General features: G+C 50.5%; 3 protein-coding genes across 6 annotated transcripts; 1 reads left to right on the top strand and 2 right to left on the bottom strand.

Annotated features, from left to right (window-relative positions):
* The first annotated feature begins 861 nt into the window (after positions 1–861).
* On the top strand, positions 862–14,865 carry Tlx2 (T cell leukemia homeobox 2). Of its 2 annotated transcripts, XR_011365314.1 has the most exons (4): positions 862–1,406; positions 2,834–3,071; positions 3,218–3,919; positions 14,734–14,865. XR_011365314.1 is itself a non-coding variant. In XM_069989059.1 (3 exons), the coding sequence occupies exons 1-3, from the start codon at positions 1,007–1,009 to the stop codon at positions 3,432–3,434; spliced, it is 855 nt and encodes a 284-aa protein (XP_069845160.1). In that variant the 5' UTR covers positions 862–1,006; the 3' UTR covers positions 3,435–4,026. The 2 variants fall into 2 exon arrangements, 1 of the variants encoding a protein (XP_069845160.1); XM_069989059.1 differs by lacking the exon at positions 14,734–14,865 and having other exon boundaries at positions 3,218–4,026.
* On the bottom strand, positions 5,360–14,906 carry Dqx1 (DEAQ-box RNA dependent ATPase 1). 3 transcript variants are annotated; one of them, XM_069989055.1, is made up of 12 exons: positions 14,847–14,906; positions 14,268–14,517; positions 13,849–14,042; positions 13,046–13,433; positions 12,477–12,710; positions 12,289–12,388; positions 12,039–12,197; positions 11,770–11,961; positions 7,103–7,222; positions 6,764–6,954; positions 6,254–6,444; positions 5,360–5,824 (listed from the first exon to the last, which is right to left on the bottom strand). In XM_069989055.1, exons 2-12 carry the CDS (start codon positions 14,502–14,504, stop codon positions 5,668–5,670), a joined length of 2,163 nt encoding a protein of 720 aa, XP_069845156.1. In that variant the 5' UTR covers positions 14,505–14,517; positions 14,847–14,906; the 3' UTR covers positions 5,360–5,667. The 3 variants fall into 3 exon arrangements, with proteins under 3 accessions (XP_069845156.1, XP_069845157.1, XP_069845158.1); XM_069989056.1 differs by lacking the exon at positions 14,847–14,906 and having other exon boundaries at positions 13,178–13,433; positions 14,268–14,768; XM_069989057.1 differs by lacking the exons at positions 12,039–12,197; positions 14,847–14,906 and having other exon boundaries at positions 14,268–14,768.
* Positions 14,907–15,583: 677 nt separating this feature from the next.
* Positions 15,584–18,561, bottom strand: Aup1 (AUP1 lipid droplet regulating VLDL assembly factor). Its single transcript, XM_069989058.1, has 12 exons — positions 18,400–18,561; positions 18,186–18,323; positions 17,956–18,106; positions 17,573–17,757; positions 17,275–17,347; positions 17,107–17,180; positions 16,835–16,901; positions 16,628–16,730; positions 16,396–16,515; positions 16,176–16,291; positions 15,868–15,986; positions 15,584–15,767 (listed from the first exon to the last, which is right to left on the bottom strand). Exons 1-12 carry the CDS (start codon positions 18,447–18,449, stop codon positions 15,731–15,733), a joined length of 1,233 nt encoding a protein of 410 aa, XP_069845159.1. The 5' UTR covers positions 18,450–18,561; the 3' UTR covers positions 15,584–15,730.
* Between the last annotated feature and the right edge of the window lie 160 nt (positions 18,562–18,721).

Genomic DNA, 18,721 nt, shown 5'->3' on the forward strand with positions numbered 1-18,721 from the left:
TTTTATAGAGGTTTCTAAATACTGAAATTCTAAGAAGCTGGGCAGCAATTACTGCGCTCTCAGAGAAGGCTGCGCGAGTCCAGAAGGAGAGGCCGGGAGGTGCCCGGGAAGATCTCCACCCAGACCGGTGGTTCCCGGGCTTTAGCAACCCCCCCCCCAACCCCCCGAACGCGCCTTGTCATCCCCTTCCCACACCTGTTCTCTTCCTGGGCCTTCAGATCGCGGATCGCCGTTTCCCCCAGCCACTTCTTTATGCAGCTGGGAAGCCACAACGAGATTTGGTCTTAGCGGGCACTTGGGCGGGGGCCACAACGAATCTGGGAGTTGGAAAGCCGGACCCATCGGGAGGCGAGGAGTGGGGGCTGGGGGAACTAGGCACCTGCGGAGAAAGCCCGGGAGCCGGACGCAGCCCACAGGCGGACGCCCAGCCAGGATGGAGGCGCGGTGAGCTTCTCGCGGCTGACTCAGCGGCCCACACTCCGGCCCCTCCCGCGCCGAGCCGGGTTCCCAACACCCGGGGCCCTCCTCAGCCTCCGCCCGCCCGCCCCGCACCTCCCGGGCCCGTGCTCGGCGCAAACAGGCCTCCCTTCCCCTTTAACGGCGGGGCCCCGCCCCTGCCCTACCCTCAGCCCCCTCTCCCCACCCGAGGCCGATCTGTCAGTCACACTGCCCCGGCCCGAGCTGGCCAACCCTCTCCACCCGGGACCGAGGCAGCGGCTTCGGCAGCCTACGGTCCATCTGCACTTGAGAGCCAGCCAGGGAGCTCCTGGGGCCCCGGCCGGCCACGCTCCTCCGGGATGCCAGTCCCCGCGCCGACGCCCGGCCGGGGCGGGCGCCCGCGCGACGGCTCTCGGCGCACTGGGATGCTGGTATTCCGGGGGCCCCGGCGACCGGCCGTGACCAGACCCGCGGGCCCCTGAAGCCGCTGCTCCGATCGCCCTGCCGCTGGGCTCCCGGGAGCTGAGCATCCTTCCCAAACTACAGAACCTCTCCCTGGCTTGGACCCATGGAGCCTGCGGTGCTGGCTCCGCACCACCTTCCGCACCACGAACCCATTAGCTTCGGCATCGATCAGATCCTGAGCGGCCCCGAACCCCCGGGAGTCGGCCTAGGCCCGGGTCGTGCGGGCCAGAGCCATGGTGACACTGCGGCGTTCTCGAGTGGATTCCACGGAACCTCAGGCTTTGGTCCTACGGGCTCGCTGGCCCCGCTGTCCAGCGGCTCTGGAGTGGGCCCGGGCGGCGTGATTCGCGTCCCCGCGCACCGTCCGCTGCCGGTGCCGCCGCCAGCGAATGGCGCTCCTGCGGTGCCCGGGCCCTCGGGTTTGGGCGGCGCCGGGGCCCTAACGGGACTCACCTTCCCCTGGATGGATAGCGGCCGCCGCTTTGCCAAGGACCGACTCACGGGTGAGGTTGCCCGACCCCCCTCCAGCGTCATGCCCCACGCTGACCCGGTTTAACCTTCTCTTAGCTTTCATATCGTCGCTCAAGCGTGGATCTCTTGGTTCTATCCATGAGAGGCAATGGGTGGGTAGTTGTCGTTGATGCCCGAGATCTCCTCGGGCGAGCTGTCCTCAGCGCAGGGAGATGTAAATTATGGGAACCGATCTATACCTTCCCTCTTCCTTATCCCCTTGGATAAGAAGAATTGGCCCTTTCTTGTCTTTTTGAGGGATACGGCGTGGGCGCGCGGAACTAGGGCTTGAACTCAGGGCCTTGACCTCGTTAAGCCGACACGCCGCCTCTTGAATCATACCTCCAGCCAGCTCTGTTAGCTCTGGTTAATTTTAAGAGTCTGGCCCGGACCAATACTATTGACGCTCCCCTGGAAGCTAGGATGACAGGTGCACTCCATCACATCCAGCTTTTCATTGGCTGAAATGGAGCCCTGACTTTTTGCTCAGGTTGGTTTGGAATCCCCCTTCCCCCCATTCTCAGCCTCCCAAGTAGCTAATCCCAGGGGTGAGCCTTAGTGCCTGCCCCTCCCTCCCTTCTTTTTTTTCTCCCTCCATCCTTCTTCTTTTCCTCCTCCTCCTCCTTTTCCTTTTTCTTCATGCCACTACTAGGGCTTGAACTCTTGGGCCTGGGCACTGTCCCATCCTTTAACTATTCCGCTCAAAGCTGGTGCTCTACCACTTGAACCAAGCCTCCACTTCCAGCTATTTTTGCTGGTTAATTGGAGATAAGAGTCTCATGGACTTTCCTGCCTGGGCTAGCTTCAAATCTGCATCTTCAGATCTTAGTCTTCTGAGTAGCTGGGATTACAAGCTTCAGCCACTGGCCCGCGGAATGCTTTCCCCCTTTCTCTTTCTCTCCCTTTCTTCCCTTCCTTCTTTCCTTCCTTTCTTCTTTCTCACTTCCCTCCCTCCCTCCCTCCCTTTCTTCCTTCCCTTCTTTTCTTTTCTCCTTCCTTCCTTCCTTCTTTCCTTCCCTCCCTCTCTCTTTCTCTGTCTCTTTTAAATTTCTTTATTTTCTTTCGTCCTAGAGCTTGAACTCAGGGCTTGGTGCTGTCACCGAGCTGTTTTTGCTTATGGCAGGCGATCTACCCCTTGAGCTATAGCTCCACTTCCCCTCCACTTTTTTTTGTAGTTTATTGGCGATAAATCTCATGGACTTCACTGCCCGCGCTGGGTTTTAGCCTCGTTCCTCAGATCTCAGCCTCCTGAGTAGTTGGAGTGAGCCACCAGCGTCCGGCTAACGTCTTCCTTTCTTAGCTTGAAGCCTCTGTTGATGCTGAGTGGAAGCCTGGGGAGCTGGCTGGGAACCAGAGGCTCTCTTTAAAGCGACACCTCGGGCCAACCTCACATCCAGTCCTCTTTTCTTCCTCTCCTCAGCCGCGTTATCGCCCTTCTCAGGGACGCGCCGCATAGGCCACCCCTACCAAAACCGGACGCCCCCGAAACGGAAGAAGCCGCGCACGTCGTTTTCCCGCTCGCAGGTGCTGGAGCTGGAGCGGCGCTTCCTGCGCCAGAAGTACCTGGCCTCGGCCGAGAGGGCAGCGCTAGCCAAGGCCTTGCGGATGACCGACGCACAGGTCAAGACCTGGTTCCAGAACCGACGCACCAAGTGGCGGTGAGTCACCAACCGACGCACCAAGTGGCCGGGCGCGGGCGAGGATGGGCTGGGGCCCTCGAGGCCTGGTCTAGAGGCGGTGAGTCTTGGGGTGGGCAGGGTAGACACCCCACTGACACCCCCCCCATCTCCGCTCGCTCACTCAGGCGCCAGACTGCAGAGGAGCGCGAGGCCGAGCGGCACCGCGCGGGGCGGCTGCTCCTGCACCTGCAGCAGGACGCGCTACCTCGGCCTCTGCGGCCGCCGCTGCCCCCAGACCCGCTGTGCCTGCACAACTCGTCCCTTTTCGCGCTGCAGAACCTGCAGCCCTGGGCAGAGGACAACAAAGTGGCTTCCGTGTCCGGTCTCGCCTCGGTGGTGTGAGCTACCCCAGCACGATCCACCCGGCGCTCTTTTCCGGACCGAAGCGGCTCTTGGAGCGCCAGGCCTAGGGCGGTGGAGCGTGCGGCTGTTCGCACCCATGATCTAGTGGCAGCCGAGCGTAAGAGGATCAGAAGAAAGCCTTGGGACTCGGGTCCACAGCTCCTTGGCCACCAGCGGGTTCCCAGCCCCGCGTGGCGGGGATGCCGGGTGCACTTAGAAGACGGCCTTTCCCGCCAGTTTACAGCCCTGCAGCCACGCTGGAGGCTGGGCGCGGGAGGGCGGGACCTTCGGAAGGTAACCAATGAAATGCAGGATGGGGGGGAGGTGGCCCGGCTACTGGGAAGTGCTCTCCCCAAGGATTCCGGATTCTGAGTTTAAGAAGCTCGGAGCTGGGTCGGGTCAGCCTCAGCACCTCAGCGCGCCCTGCTGAGAAGGGGCTACACTTAGGTTGTGAAGACGCCAAGGAGAGCGGAGCAATGGAAGAGGTACTGGAATGTGTGAGTCTAGCTGATTGCGAGAGGCACCAGAGGGTTATCCATGCTGGGTATCCCTCCTTCAACTGTAAAATAATTGTTCATGCTTCCTTCTTGAATGAGTTTCATGTTGTCATTTGTGTTTTACCCGCTGGCTAGATGTACTTATGTACCCAAGGAAAGAAAATACAGGAAGACAATCTAGCTCTGATGTCCTGAAGGGACAGAGAGGAGAAAGAAGAAAATATCGGATGAAGTTAATGGCCCAGTGGCGCTAGGGGGAGCAGCACTTTCAAATACTTTGGAATTGGCGAACTTAAGAATCGAAGATATAATTTAAAAAATGGAAGTGCTGATTAGGAGTTCAATGGATGGTACTGTGGATGATGAAGGAGAAATTAGGAAGATTGTAGTAAGATTAACTGTAGTCAAAACTAAATGGTGAAACCTGAAGAATAAATTCTGTGAATTGAATGTAATGATGAGAACAGAAAAGATAGACTCTCCAGGCAGGTGCCTTACACTTGTAACCCTAATCACTTAGGAGGCTGAAATCTAAGGATTGCATAGGAAAAGTCTGTGAGACTCTTATCTCCAACTAACTACTAAAAAAGCTGGAAATGGAGCTGTGGCTCAAGTGGTAGAATATTAGCCTTGAGTAAAAAAGCTCAGGTATAGCACCCAGGTCCCAAGTTCAAGCCCCAGAACACAGAGAGGGAGAGAGAAAGGGGGGGGGGGAGGGAAGAGAGGGAGGAAGAGAGGGAAGAAAAGGAAAAAGGAAAGTTATTAGAAAGACTTCAGCTTGTGGCTGGGTCAAAGGCTCCTAGGAAGCTGCCTGATGATGAATTGAGTTGGAGAATGGTTGCAATAGCCTTCAGGTTTAAAAGATTTAAGTTTCTCTAAGAAAAGGAAAAGTTTGGGGCTGGGAAGGTGGCTCAGTGGTAGAGTGCTTGCCTTGCATACCTGAGGCCCTGGGTTGGATTCCTCAGCACCACATAAGAAAAAAGCTGGAAGTGGTGCTGTGGCTCAAGTGGTAGAGCGCTAGCCTTGAGCTGAAGAGCTGAGGGAGAGCACCCAGGCCCAGAGTTCAGGCCCCACGACTGGACCCAAAAAAAAAAAAAGGAAAAGTTTTGTCTGATTTTTTTTTTTTAGAACTCTTGTTCTTTCTTCCCCAGAAGCTGAAACATTGTGACAGAGGGAAGAGAAGCAGGGCTAGAGACTAACTGTAGCCAAACGGTGCTAGTAACAGTTATGTCAGGCATAGCACTGAAGCTTCACTAGACAAGGGAGCCAGTGGCTATAGCTGCTGTAGTAGGCCTTTGAACTTTAATAGAGTGTCATTATGGATGTTGTAATATGGTATTGTAGAAACAAAAATCAAATTTGGCATTACACCATTTTTTTTTTACAGACCAAAAAGGAGTACAGACTCATGAATTTAGCATAAAATGGCAAAGTGGAACATTTTATTCCTATGCCAAAGAGGAAGACTAAGGAAACGATTCTTTCCTAGATACTTGTTTACCCCATTTTCTCCTCTCCTAGTTCACCATATCTTGGGATTGAGGATCTGGAATTTACATTTGACCTTAAATTTTGTGTTTCTAAAACTGCTGGGCTGCTTAATGCCACTAGAAGAGCTGAACTCTGTTTTTGTTTTCTTCAGTACTCAGATTTATACTCAGGCCCTCAAGCTTGTTAGATTGGCACTCTACCATTGAGCACATCTCCAACTTCAGTTCCATTCTGTAGGCAGGTGGTCACTGCAAGACACAAGCATCTCTGTACTCTTGTGGGGAGGATGATTCACTCTCTGCTGCTGATGCATCCATTCCTTCCCTTAACTGGTTCAGTAGGTCTCTGCTCTCACTGGGAGGCAAGTTGCTCAGGAAGTATGGAGGGGCCAACTCCACCAGCCTGACAGACAATGATAATTAGATGATATGCATCTTCTTTTATACATCTTCTTGAGCTTTCCACCACCCCTTTCCTAAACCCTCTCTTCTGAAACCATGTTATGGAAAACCACTTTCTTCTTTCTTCTTTTGTTTTTTTTTTTTTTTTTTGGGTCTGGTCATGGGGCCTGCACTCTGGGCCTGAGCGCTGTCCCTCAGCTCTTCAGCTCAAGGCTAGCGCTCTAACACTTCAGCCACTTCCGGCTTTTTTCTTTTTGCTTATGTGGTGCTCAGGAATTGAACCCAGGGCCTCATGCATGCAAGGCAAGCAATCTACCACTGAGCCACCTTCCCAGCCCCTAAGATTCTTTCTTCCTAAATGTCTCTAAATTTCCCAGTTTTCGTTCAGGGCCCAGGGAAAGGACTGGGCAGTGGGTGTCAGGGAACTCACATCTGAGGTTGAATCTCAGAAACAATGGAAAGGCAGTTGTCTTTGGATATGGAGAAACTGTGGTACAGCACCCATGGTGGTGGTCTGGCTGGAGCCCGGCGGTTTCGGTAGCAGCAGTATGAAGAGAGCTGGGCCACATGCTTGTGGGTTAGGAGCAGGTAATTTCCAGTTCCATCTGTGTCTCGGGCCACCTCATTAAAAGATGAAGATATCGAATGAATAAGTAGACAGAAGGAGGTAAAGAGTGGAAAAGAAAAGAGGAAGCGAGGGAGAAATAGTAAGGGTAAGAAAAAGTAACAGTAAAGCATTACCTGTATGTGTTGTATGGTTTCTAGCATATGGCATTATCCATAACTCTCTGTTCCCCAAAGACTCAGAGGAAAAGTTCCTCCTGGTTCTAAAGAATCTTTTGAATGGCCACCTGGATCTCAATTTTAGATGTAGCATGCTATATTTGTTCCCTCTGCCTTTTGTTCCTTTATCACCCTCTCTCCAACCCTTTCCCCTAACCTTGAGGAAGTATCCTGACAGCAGTGCTTTTTGGAGGTTTCTGCGATTCTGCTCAGACCCAAAGGCTGGTTGTGACAATGGAAGTTCAATTCGTTGCATGAGTTCTAAGAGCTCTCCTCGAAGTTTACGGGCATGGCACAATGATGCCCAGTTTAGACCCCGAGCCTGGCACCAAGCCTCATCTGCTCCACCTAGGAGAAGAAAGGGACTAGTTGTAGCAAAAACACTTGAGACCCTAAAAGAATTTGACTCATGGCCAAATGCCCCTTCTTCCTGTCACAGACATATGTCAGCATACCATTTTACTTTGGGGAAAATCTTACAAATTGGGCCACTTACTTTGAATGAAAGCTTCGTAAACCTGAATCAGAGAACTGTGGTCACCATCAGCGTGTTCCAGGGCCCTACGCAGGGCAGCTTCTTCTGCACAGAGTGGAGGATGAGTAAACCCAGGGGCAGCTAGAGGCAGAAGAGGAAGATGGTTTTGGGAGAACGAGAAAGGCACGAACGAAAAGCACAGGTGAAATACTCAAAAGGTAGAAGTTCCTTTGGGAACTTTATTCAAAAGACATCAATAAATTCTGGGTGCTGTGTGCATTTTGTTAGACACTGAGGATAAAAAGAGCCCATCATATCTGTGGGCTGTGCATCTCTGGGCTCCATCAACTGTGGGTTGAAATTATTCAGAAAAAGTTGTATCTGTATATACAGATGCAAACATATACAGGCCCTTTTCTTGTCATTATTCCTTAAACATATAGTATATATCATTGTATTAGGCATTATAAATCATCTACAGATGAGATGATTTAAGTGATGTATAGCTGAGATGCATAGGTTTTATACATGATTACATCATTTTTCATAAGAGGTTTAAGCATTAGCAAATTTTGGCATACTGGGAGCGTGTGTGTGTGTCCTAGAACCAATCTCCCATTGATACTGAGCAATGGCTGCAAATGAAAGAGTCTCTGCCCTGAAGGAGATTAGAGCCTATTAGGAGAGACCAACAAGTAAACAGACTGGATAAACAAGAAAGATACGTGTATATAGTAGTCTGCAAGCAAAGAGGAGGGCAGCTAATTCAGGATTTGGAAGGTAGGGATAAGAGTAACGTGGTAGCTTACACCTATAATCCTAGCTACCTCAGTAGCTGAGATCTGAGGATTGTGGTTCAAAGCCAGCTTGGGCAAGAGTCTATAAGACTTATCTCCAATAAGCAACCCAGAAAAAGCCGTAAGTGGCACTGTGGCTGAAGTGGTAAAGCACTAGCTTTGAAAAAAAAATCTTAAGATAGTGCCCAGGTCCTGAGTTCTAGCTCCAGAATAGGCGCAAGCGCACACACGCACACACACACACACATGCACACGCACATGCACACGCGCGCGCGCGCACGCTCCCATGAGTCATAGCCAGGCACTGGTGGCTCAGGCCTCTAATCCTAGCTACTCAGAAGGCTGAGATCTGAGAATCCTGGTTCAAAGCTTGGGCAGGAAAGTCTAAGAGACACTCATCTCCAATTAACCACAAGAAAGAAAGCTGGAAGTAGAGCTATGGCTTAAGTGGTAGAGTGCCAGCCTTGAATGAAAAATAATCTAAGATGCAACTCTTTGGTCCTGAGTTGAAAGCCAAGTACTGGTACCAAGAAAAAAAATTTTTAAAAAGTAATATGTGAGAAAAGATTAAGATTGGAAGTGGCTCTATGGCTCAAGTGGTAGAGTGCTATCCTTGAGCTTAAGAGCTGAGGGACAGTATCAGGCCCAGAGTTCAAGCCCACAACCAGCCAAAAAAATAATATTTTTCTAGCTTTAGCCAGGGACCAGTGGCTCACACCTGTAATCCTAGCTACTCAGGAGGCTGAGATCTGAGGATCATGGTTCAAAGTCAGCCCAGTCAGGAAAGGCTGTGAGACTCTTATCTCCAATAAACCACTCAGAAAACTGGAAGTAGTGTGGTAGAGTGCTTACCTTGAACTGAAGAGCTAAAGGACAGCGCCCAGGCCAGAAGTTCAAGCCCCACGACCAACAACAACAACAAAAAATTAAGATGCTTGGAACAATTTTTTATTTTTGGTCAGTCATGGGACTTGAACTCAGGGCCTGGGCACTGTGCCTGAACTTTTGTGCTCAAGGCTAGTGCTCTATCACTTTACATCTCAGCGCCACTTCTAGTTTTCTGGTGGTTAATTGGAGATAAAAGTCTCCCAGAGGGGCTGGGAAGGTGACTCAGTGGTAGAGCACTTGCCTTGCATGCATGAGGCCCTGGGTTTGATTCCTCAGCACCACATAAACAAAAAGAAAAAAGCCGGAAGTGGTGCTGTGGCTCAAGTGGTAGAGTGCTAGCCTTGAGCTGAAGAGCTGAGGGACAGCACCCAGACCCAGAGTTCAGGCCCCACAACCGGACCCCCCCCCAAAAAAAAAAAAAAAAGTCTCCCAGACTTTCCTGCTCAGGCTGGCTTTGAACTTTGATCCTCAGATCTCAGCCTCCTGAGCGGCTAAGATTACAGGTGTGAGCCACCAGCACCCAGCTAGAACTTTTGTTTTTTGGGTCCTGAACTCTGGGCCTGGGCAATGTCCCTCAGCTCTTCAGCTCAAGGCTAGCACTCTACCACTTGAGCCACAGCACCACTTCTGGCTTTTTTCTTTTTGCTTATGTGGTGCTGAGGAATCGAACCCAGGGCCTCATGCATGCAAGGCAAGCGCTCTACCACTGAGCCAACTTCCCAGCCCCAACATTTTTTTTTTTTTAAAGTCTGAGTGGGAACTAGCTCATCAGATAAAGGATATAGCATAGAAGTTAATGCATGGCAACTGCAAGCCAACTATTTTGGGGGAGTGAATGAAGTATGGTAAAATGGTAGGAGATAAAGATGGAAAGGTAGGTATGGGTCAGATAAAAGGTTGGATGTGCTTTGCAAAGGAGTTTGCATTCTGTAAAGAATAACTATTGAAAAGGAGCTTTAAAGTAAAAGAGCCCAAGGCTGGTAGCTCTGTGGTAAAGCGCTTGCCTCTCATGCATGAGGCCCTGGGTTTGATTCCTCAGCACCACATAAACAGAAAACTGGAAGTGGCATTGTGGCTCAAGTGGTAGATCATTTGCCTTGAGCTGAAGAGCTCAGGGACAGAGCTCAGGCCCAGAGTTCAAACCCCATGACACACACACACACACACACACACACACACACACACACACACACACACACACACACACACACACACACACACACACACACACACACACACACACACACACACACACACACACACACACAGAGTTCAAACCCCATGACACACACACACACACACACACACACACACACACACGTGTAAAAGAGCCCACTTTGGAAACATCATCATGATTGGTTTAGACAGTACCAAAGAAATTCAAATAAGAATGATAAGGACCTAATATTGGCACTGGCAGTAAATATGCAAAAGAGCAGATGAATTTAAAAAAACACATAAGACAATAAAATTTAAAAACACAGGGAAAAAGCAGGGTGCCAGTAGCTCATGCCTGTAATCCTAAGCTACTCAGGAGGCTGAGATCTGAGGATCCGGTTCAAAGCCAGCTCGGGCAGGAAAGTCTGGGAGACTCTTATCTCCAATAAACCACTTGAAAACTGGAAATGGTGCTGTGGCTCAAGCGGTAGAGCGCTCGCCTTGAGCTGAAGAGTGCAGGAACAGCACCCAAGCCCAGAGTTCAAGCCCCACGACCAAAAAAACAAAACAAAAAAACCCCCAACAACAAAAAAAAATAGGGAAAGATTAGAATGATTGTAGTGGAGCATCAGAGATGATTTTCATTTTGTAGAACAGAACCAAGAGGAAGGAAGATTTTGTGGAAATGCTGTCTAGAGAAATAGGTCAATAGAGTGCTGTGTAAGTTATAAGCTTAAGTACTACTGTACACTGTTCTGGTAGAAATATTAATCAGGAGCTGATCTTTGTCCTCCATCCCTCTTCTCTTTCTCTTTTGTCCTTCTTTCTCTTCCAAGCATGAGAAGAATGGCACTGGTAGGGACTGTATCTCTACCACCACCAACTTTGAGGATTTTAAATATAAAGACTGCTTCAAACTGTGATTGTGGATGAATGTACTGAGAGTTTAGCAAATGAGACAAGACACAAAGGCTCACAATCGAACCCTGAGGAGCAATTTACAATGGAAAAGCAGAGAAGGGAGACCCAAAATAAAAGATGAAAAGAATGGCCAGAGAAGATAGAAACTACAAGTAGGCTAGGCACAAAGGCACAGGCCCATAATTCTAGTACTTGGGAGGCTAAGGCAGGAAGGAGGGTGTCAAGTTCAAGACAAGCCTGGGCTACATAGTGGAAAACCTGTCTTGCCCTCCTTTCCCAAACAAACAAAAACATCACAGACGCATAGGGAGGAGACAGTCTTAAAGTGGGTGTGAGAGGCATTGAAAAGGTCATAATAGGACTGGGGACATGACTCAAATGGTAGAGCGCTTTCCAGCAAAGGCAAGGTCCTAGTACTGAAAAAGAAAATCATGAATAAAGGTTCAAAATTTTTCACTGGATTAGATACCTGAGAGGTCACTGGTGAGCCAGAAGCCATTTTAGTGGTATGTGGCCTTGAAGTTGTGATGCAGTGGGTCAACAATGCATAGGTTAGAACAAGATAGATAGGCAACATAGTTGGAGGGAGGAGGTAGTGTTGAGGAGGATAGGTCTATGGGCTTCAGTAATAACTGATGGGCAAGATTTAAGCATTAAGCACATTGATTGGCAAGGAAAGGAAAGGTTACAAAGATTGTGAGGATGGGAGCTAGAGCAGAGAGGAAAGGGCTAGCCTTGAAACCTTTTCATTACAAGGCATCCAAGGGGAGGGACAAAAGGTGCTGCAAAAGCCATTGATTGATAACAGCAAGTTACACCAGTGAGGAGCTAGGGTGTAGCTTAGCATGTGGATAAGATCCTCAGCACTGCAAAACCCAAATTCCTGATAACAAGTGGTACTGTAGTTTAAAGCTATACATATACCAGTGAGCATGGCGGCAAGGGTGAGCATCTCATCCACGCAATCAAACTCGCATGAGGCCAGCAGAGCTTTGGACAGCTCAGGGGGTAGGGGGAACTCGGATAGGATGATTCCCAGGTCTGACAGATTTCCATCATCATCTAGGGCTGCCAGATAGTCTAAGTCTTCCAGGGCCTGCATCAATGCTTCTGGAGCTGAAGGGGAAACAGGGTTTACAAGGCATGAGGTCTAAGCTGGGTGGTAGAGGGCCACTCTTGGGACAGGGGCTCACCAGGCCGGTCCAGGAAGTGACACTGCCCTGGCTCTGCAATCTGTCTTCTCTTTAGTAGTAACACCAGAGGGCTCAGATTCTCTTCACAAACTCTGGGGTGGGGCAGGGGGGAAGCCTCTAGTTCTAAGATGGACTTAGGATATAGGCAGAGGCAAGATCCTGGGAGAAAAAAAGACCTAGGGAAGTAGCTTTATCAGGGCATATATGCTGGAATACTTCTAATGTTGGAGCTGAAAACAAAGGTTCTTACCTGGTGGGAACCTTCTTGCCCGCAGTCTTCGTGCCTCTGCCTGGCACTTGCTAATTGGTCTTAAGACTTGAGATTCAGCTCGGATTCGAGGATTGTAAACCTGTTGTCCAATCCCCAACCAAGGCCAAGACAAGATCAGAATGAGCTGTTTCTATCTTAGACCCCATACCATCTCATCTCTCACTCACACTGCGAAGCTCCAGTCCTGAATCAATGACGTGTCCAATGGAAGGGAGGGAGAAAGAGAAGTCTGCCAGCCAGTGAGTGACCACGACCTTCTGGGTACCCATGTCTATGTCTTCATACACAGCCTGAACAGCTTGATCACAGCCTGGGTGAAGGGGTAGCACTCGTGGTGGAGGCCCTGGGAGAGTGAGGGTCCCCACCTCCTTGGACAGGGATTCACAGCACAGGGAAATTTCCTGAGGAAAGGGTGGGGTATTAGGCAATTCTTACCTTTTATAGGGTATGTGTGTGTGTGTATGTGGCTACCTGCATACCTCTGAAAAAATTGATGAAAGCTATGACCCTTCACTGTAATATGCAGACTTACAAAGTTGGAGATGATATAATTTCAATAGTTCATTAAGCCACAAATCTATACATCACAAGGAATCTGGAAATACTTGGTATTTTCCCAAAGACCCCAGAAGAGAATAAATATTACTACTCAGCTATTCCTAATCTGCATTATTCCCACTGGGACAGGAAGATGGTATACATGAGTACTTCCTTTTGCCTTTTTTTTTTTTTTTACCTCCTCACTGGGCAGGTACACTAGCACATCTCCTGGAGCCCCCTTCTGACACAACTCAAGCACAGCTTGGCACGCAGCTTCCACTCGATCAATAGGGACAGCGTCCCTGTAGACAGGGATGACGGGACTCACACCAGGCTTTCTGGGTACATGCACAATGGGTGGATTGCCCCAGAAGTCTTGGAGCTTAGGTTCGAGGGCTGGGTCCGTAAGCACAACCAGTCTAGGATCTCCTGGAAGGTTTCCCAGTTTGGCATCTCGCAGCAGCCCCTGGAGTAAATCTGAGGCCACTGATCGTTCCTGGGCTTCATCCAGCACTAGCACACCCCAGTCTCCAGTGCCCCGGTTAGAAGCCACCTCCTGCAGAAGCAGTCTGTCCCAGCAGAACCTGTTGACATTGGCAATGGGCAGAGAACTCAATGTGGACATTGACAAGCCCCAGAAGTCCAGGGACTTCTCCCTAGGGGATCTATATATTTATATAAAGATAACTGACTTCCTGAGATGTAGATTCATAACTCTGGCCCCACAACCCCCAGGCTGGTTGGAACCCTCTTGGTTCATCAACTATACTCCAGCTAGGAAGCAAGATGTCCATGGTGAAAGTGAGGTGAACCTTTGAGACCTTTGGCTGAGGTTCAATGACTTGGTTTGGCAGTTTTATACATGATTTAAAGGGCACGTTAAGAGGGACTGGTGAGATGCTGGACAACTGGGCTTGTTTCAAACTGGTGCATGAGGTTTCTAATGTCTTGGTTTCCACCTGAGTATTAGATTTGGGTTAAGCTTGCAGAGGGCCCCACCTGAGCATGGTGTTGGGCCCCGTGCAGTCCTCCTGAGGGATGCTATATCCAACCTCATGACCCAGGGTCAGGTCCATCTCATCAGCAACCCGAAAAGCCAGGCTCAGGGCTGCCAGTGGGTAAGGTTGAGTAACAGTAACTTGACCCTTCTGGAATCCTCTGGCCAGAGCAAACTCTGCACACCACTGGGGAATCTAGGATAGGGAAGGACAACCAGTCAGAAAGACACAGGACCTTGGTTAGGGGAATTATAGTAAGTTTAATCCTACTAGTGGAGTTCCCCAGTCCTTTGCCAGCACAGTGGCACCAGCTTAACCCATCTCCCATTGTCTGCCTCCCCCACATAGACCACCCCTAGTCCAGGGAAAAACCCAATTCCTTAGTCCCTCCCTTTGTGTACTCCCAGGATTTCCCTCCACCTGAGTGCTCTTGCCAGAGCCAGGCTCTCCAGATACCAGCACCACTCCATTGGGGCTACTCTCCAAATGCTCCAAGAAGATGAAGCGAGCAGCCCAAATGGGCAAGGCTCTGCGCTGCTCAAGGATCTCATAGTAGCGGGAAGAGAAGGGGAGCCCATCAAAGGGGTTCACAGCCAGTTCAGACTCTCCAGGACTTGGAGTAAATTCTTCTGTAAGCCTCAGAGGCAGAGAGCTCATGATGGCTTAAGATCTATAGAAGGCAGGGCAGTAAAAATAAGGCTTCACATCTCTCAACTGATTCTATCTCATCTGGCTCTTCCTTAACCGCTACCCTTAAGTGCTAATACCCTGGGGCTATCCATTTCTTGCTTGTCAGGAAATAGTGCTGAGTATTTCAAAGGAACCTTTAGAAGTGGACTTTTGCCCTGTTTGTAGTTGGGTAGTAAAAGCCTTATGTCTACTATAGGGATCCAGAAGAAGGAGGAATCATGAAGCAGCAGTCTAAGGGAAGATCTAGAGGAAAATAAAAAATAACAGAAAGAGGTAGATAAAAGGGCCAAAAGGATTCTGGATTCAAACCTGATTGGAGCTCTGAGCAGTCTGGATGGCAGTCAGTTCTGAACCCTCCCTGCCAGTCACCACACCAAGCCTGAGTTGCCAGAAGTACAAAGGTAAATTCCAGCTCCACCTCCAATCTTGAAGCTTGCTTGAGGGTGGGGCTATTTGTTATACTTTATTTAACTTATCCAGGAAACCTATAGATAACAAGCTTCTGTCACACAGAGTATTTCTTAGGCATGTGTTTGTGAAAGGCATTATGGGACCTGTAGTTTTGTAATGGCAGCTTCACAAACACAAGCTCATCACCAAAGCTGGGATCCAGTTGCTACCTTCAGTTGTTACACTATCTTAGTATTGCCTGGCTTCAGTGGCTCATGCCTGTAATCCTAGCAACTCAGGATGCTGAGATCAGTGGACCAGTTTGAAACCAGCCTAGGCAGGGAAGTCCCTGGAACACTTATCTCTAACCACTAAAAGAGCCATAAGTGGAGCTGTGGCTCAAGTGGTAGCACACTAGCCTTGAGCACAAAAACTCAGGGACAGCACCCATGCTGAGATCAAGCCCCAGGACTGGCACAAATAAACAAAAACACTTTCTTAGCATCACTCATCTCTTGGCATGAAGTCTGTCCAGACAGTTCCATTCTGACCATCTCTCCAAAGCCTAAAAGGAAACCCTCACTCTCATAACCCCCCAACCATGGAAAAAGGAATTTATTCAGGGGCTTTTGAGACCCAGAGAAGCAACAGAGACCTTGAGTGAAAACCCTGAATTTAATGTGAGATTGGGGGAGCCCCATCCCTCCCTTTTACCACCCACTCATCCGGCCTGTTGTGAGTTGGGTGAGGGCTGCCCCCAGTCTCCGGTCCTGCGGCTCTGGGTGCCATGTGTTCCTTTGAGCTCAGTCAGCCTCCTGGGCTTGTCTCTCTCTGAATCTCCTGTGGGACATGGGGAGATACATCGTGTGGGCTTTGTTGAATTAGCTCCATAAAGTCCTTCTCCAACTTGTTGCTTCCTATTGTCTTCTAAGCCCCTCACCTTCGTGCATATTCATACAGTGCCTGCTTGCGCTCCTGCAGGCTCTCTTGACGGGCCCAGGAAGACTTGGCAAATGTTAGGGCTGTGGGCTGAGGGGTCACCAGGCCAGAGCTGGGGAACTGAGGTGATCACAATGTCAGAGGGCTTGCGAAGTCATCATCATTAAACACGCATCGAATGCCTACTTTGCAAGAGAGGCACTGTGCTAGGGTCTCCGGATCAAAAAGAGAAGTCAGGGAAAGGGAGTATGTATGTAGACTACCCCAACCTACCCTAAGTCTTGCACTTGATTACTTCCTGGGTCTCACCTTTGGGGCAGAGGCTGTGGGTAGGGACTGAGTTTCCTCAGTGATATCTTCAGGCATGAAAGCTACAGCCCCCTCAAGCAGATTAGTGATGGTCAAATCTACACAGCCAGTCCTTGCTAGGAAGACAGGAAAAGAGGAGTGTCCATTCCCTGCTCATCTGCTTCCTTCACCACCTACTTCTGTTCCCCGCTTGTCACTCTAAGGCCACCCTTTCCCATACCCAGGTCTCTCTGGATAACACTCAACGGAACATGGGGCAAAACCTCCTTGACTCTCTGAGCCAGAGTTGCCAGCTGCACATCAGGAGAAGGGCCAGGTGAAGGGGAGAAAGAAGACTGGACTGAAAAAAAAAAAGTCAGATTAGATACAGGGTAAGTAGAAAACTAGGAGACTTATTAGCACAGAATGGAGAAAAATTAAAACCTAAAAAACTGTGTACAGAGACTACACACCTGACTGGGGGCGTAATCTGGGGTGTCTTTGTCGTTTCATGTGTTCTGCTTTGTCTGCAGGAGTAAGCCGTGTCCCTATCTGGCCCAATTCCTTGGCCACCAGCTATAAAGAATTGGAAGGTCATGAGTCAAGAGCACAAACTTTTTACCTTCCCTTTTCTCCCAAAGGAGGGGTCCCACTTCTACCCTGCCTGTGTAGATAACCACCTGTTGTACACGGAATGCAAACTCCTCATTTCCCTCCCCCAGCTGGCGACGGACAGGATGAAGCCACCTGCAAAAAACAATCCAATACCATGTTGAGCCACCCAGGACAGAGGGTGTCATTTCCTTCCTACTTTGGAGCCAATATCTAAGGGTAGAAGGTTAGTAAACAGTATTGCCTGTGGTGGAACCTTAACCTTCTTTCTACAAATGGACAGATCTTGATCTTCAAGTGAGTACTTTCCAAACCACAAAGAAGTGAGGACAATTAGTACCTTACTTGATACACTGTGAAAGGGACGAAAAGTGACCACAGCAGTTCTGAGACCCAGGAGGCATCTGACACAGTCTGAGGAGAGAGCATGAAGTGAAGCCTATGCCAGAGCCACAGGCTGAAAACTTCCTTTCCAAATCCCATATTCTTTTGTCTAACGCGCACTCACCACAGAGACCAGGGGTCTCTGAACTTGCAGGGCAAGAGGCTGTACAACATCCTGGATGGAAAATGGCCAAGAACTAGAAGAGAAAAGAGAATAGGATAGGTATCCAGCTAGCTTAGCAGCTCACACTGTCAAATTGCATAAGAAGGGAAACGGGGAATTAGGAAATCTGAAAGAAGTAGGCAGACAGGTAATGAACTGGGGAGGGAGCAGGATAGGGGCTAAAGAAGGTTGTGGAAACACAAGGATTCACAAGCTTGACCACCAACTCAGTGGGAGCCAGATACCTGTGCTTACCCACCTGAAACGTAGGAGCCCCTCTCGTCCATTGGTAGCCTCTTCTTCTGGGAAAAGCAGCAGAGGTGTAGGGGGATGCCTCGCGGAAGCACAGAATCTCTTGAGTGATTCCACCAACTCCCCCTGCCTATCCATCTCCATGAAGCCCCGAGACCAGCACACAAAACTGGGAGGACTATTGAGTAGAGGCTAAGAATGGAGGAAAAGTAAGAAGAAAAGAATAGGATGATATGATGGGGAAGGAAAGAAAAGTGACATGGGGGTAAATGAGTGGAGTTAGGGGTAAGGCTCAACATCCTCCCCCCCCTCCCAAGAGAAACTAGAGCCAGTGGAGGTGAGGCCAGGGATCCACCCGGGGGGGCGCTCTCGGCATCGACCCCCACTCACGGTGCTACAGGTGGTGAGCAGGTTGATTATGTTGTGGTCAAAGGGTGTCACATGGTTGGAAATGAGGACCCTGACGCGGTGATCGCGGAGTCCGGTGTCTTCCTGCCGGGCTACGAGCCCCAGCACCGCACACATGGTCCGTACCACGAACCTGAGAACACAGGCGGCGGTGACTGTGCGGTCTGCATCGGACCCGGCCCCACACACCCTCGGGGCGCCAGAGGCGGCACCTGCGAAGGACGCTGTCTGGCAGCGCACAGCTGACCAGGAAGACGTGGATCCCGAGAAAGAGGCGTAAGATCAGGAGGCAGAACCCGACGGGCGCGTAGAGCAGCAGCGCGAGGAGCAGGAAGCCGTCCGCCGGGAGCCTGCGGGCGAGAGGCGAGGTGACGACGCGTCGGAGGACACCGGAGCCGGCCTGCTCGTGTCCTACGGAACTCTTACCGGTGCGAGTCGAAGAGCCGCTCCGGCCCCGGTGCCGGGGGAGGCTCCATCACAGCTGCTTCAAGGAAGGCCGGCCGCCGCCGCCATCTTCACTCCGGGCCGCAGGGGCTCCTGGGAAGGCGGAGTCTTTGGGCAGCCCAAGTGCGGAAGGCGCCCCGGAAGGGCTAGCGGTCCCAGCATGCCTCGCGAGTCCTGGGGCCGCCTCAAACCCGCGTTCCGTAGGGACCACATTTCCCGGCATCCACGCGGCGGGGCGGAGTCAGCCTGCGGGAACCCTGGGTCCCAGCGTGCACTGCTAGAGGACTTCAAGTACCGCCGTGCC

Source organism: Dipodomys merriami, unplaced genomic scaffold (genome assembly GCF_024711535.1).
Source record: "Dipodomys merriami isolate MVZ:Mamm:240054 unplaced genomic scaffold, mDipMer1.0.p SCAF_37, whole genome shotgun sequence".
In the NCBI taxonomy this organism is placed as follows: domain Eukaryota; kingdom Metazoa; phylum Chordata; class Mammalia; order Rodentia; family Heteromyidae; genus Dipodomys; species Dipodomys merriami.

What these genes read in the sequence shown, in the direction of transcription:
- Dqx1 (XM_069989055.1), bottom strand. Translation starts at nt 14,504, where the DNA reads ATGAGCTCTCTGCCTCTGAGGCTTACAGAAGAATTTACTCCAAGTCCT. An exon ending in TCACTTCCTGGACCGGCCTG is followed by an intron (nt 11,962 to 12,038) that starts GTGAGCCCCTGT and finishes TTTCCCCTTCAG; the next exon opens with CTCCAGAAGCATTGATGCAG. An exon ending in CCTTGCCGCCATGCTCACTG is followed by an intron (nt 7,223 to 11,769) that starts GTATATGTATAG and finishes TTCTGCCTCTAG; the next exon opens with CTGCCCCTGGGTTTACTCAT.
- Aup1 (XM_069989058.1), bottom strand. Translation starts at nt 18,449, where the DNA reads ATGGAGCCTCCCCCGGCACCGGGGCCGGAGCGGCTCTTCGACTCGCAC. An exon ending in GAGGGGCTCCTACGTTTCAG is followed by an intron (nt 17,348 to 17,572) that starts GTGGGTAAGCAC and finishes TTTCTCTTCTAG; the next exon opens with TTCTTGGCCATTTTCCATCC. An exon ending in AGAGACCCCTGGTCTCTGTG is followed by an intron (nt 17,181 to 17,274) that starts GTGAGTGCGCGT and finishes CTCTCTCCTCAG; the next exon opens with ACTGTGTCAGATGCCTCCTG.
- Tlx2 (XM_069989059.1), top strand. Translation starts at nt 1,007, where the DNA reads ATGGAGCCTGCGGTGCTGGCTCCGCACCACCTTCCGCACCACGAACCC. An exon ending in TGCCAAGGACCGACTCACGG is followed by an intron (nt 1,407 to 2,833) that starts GTGAGGTTGCCC and finishes TCCTCTCCTCAG; the next exon opens with CCGCGTTATCGCCCTTCTCA. An exon ending in AACCGACGCACCAAGTGGCG is followed by an intron (nt 3,072 to 3,217) that starts GTGAGTCACCAA and finishes TCGCTCACTCAG; the next exon opens with GCGCCAGACTGCAGAGGAGC.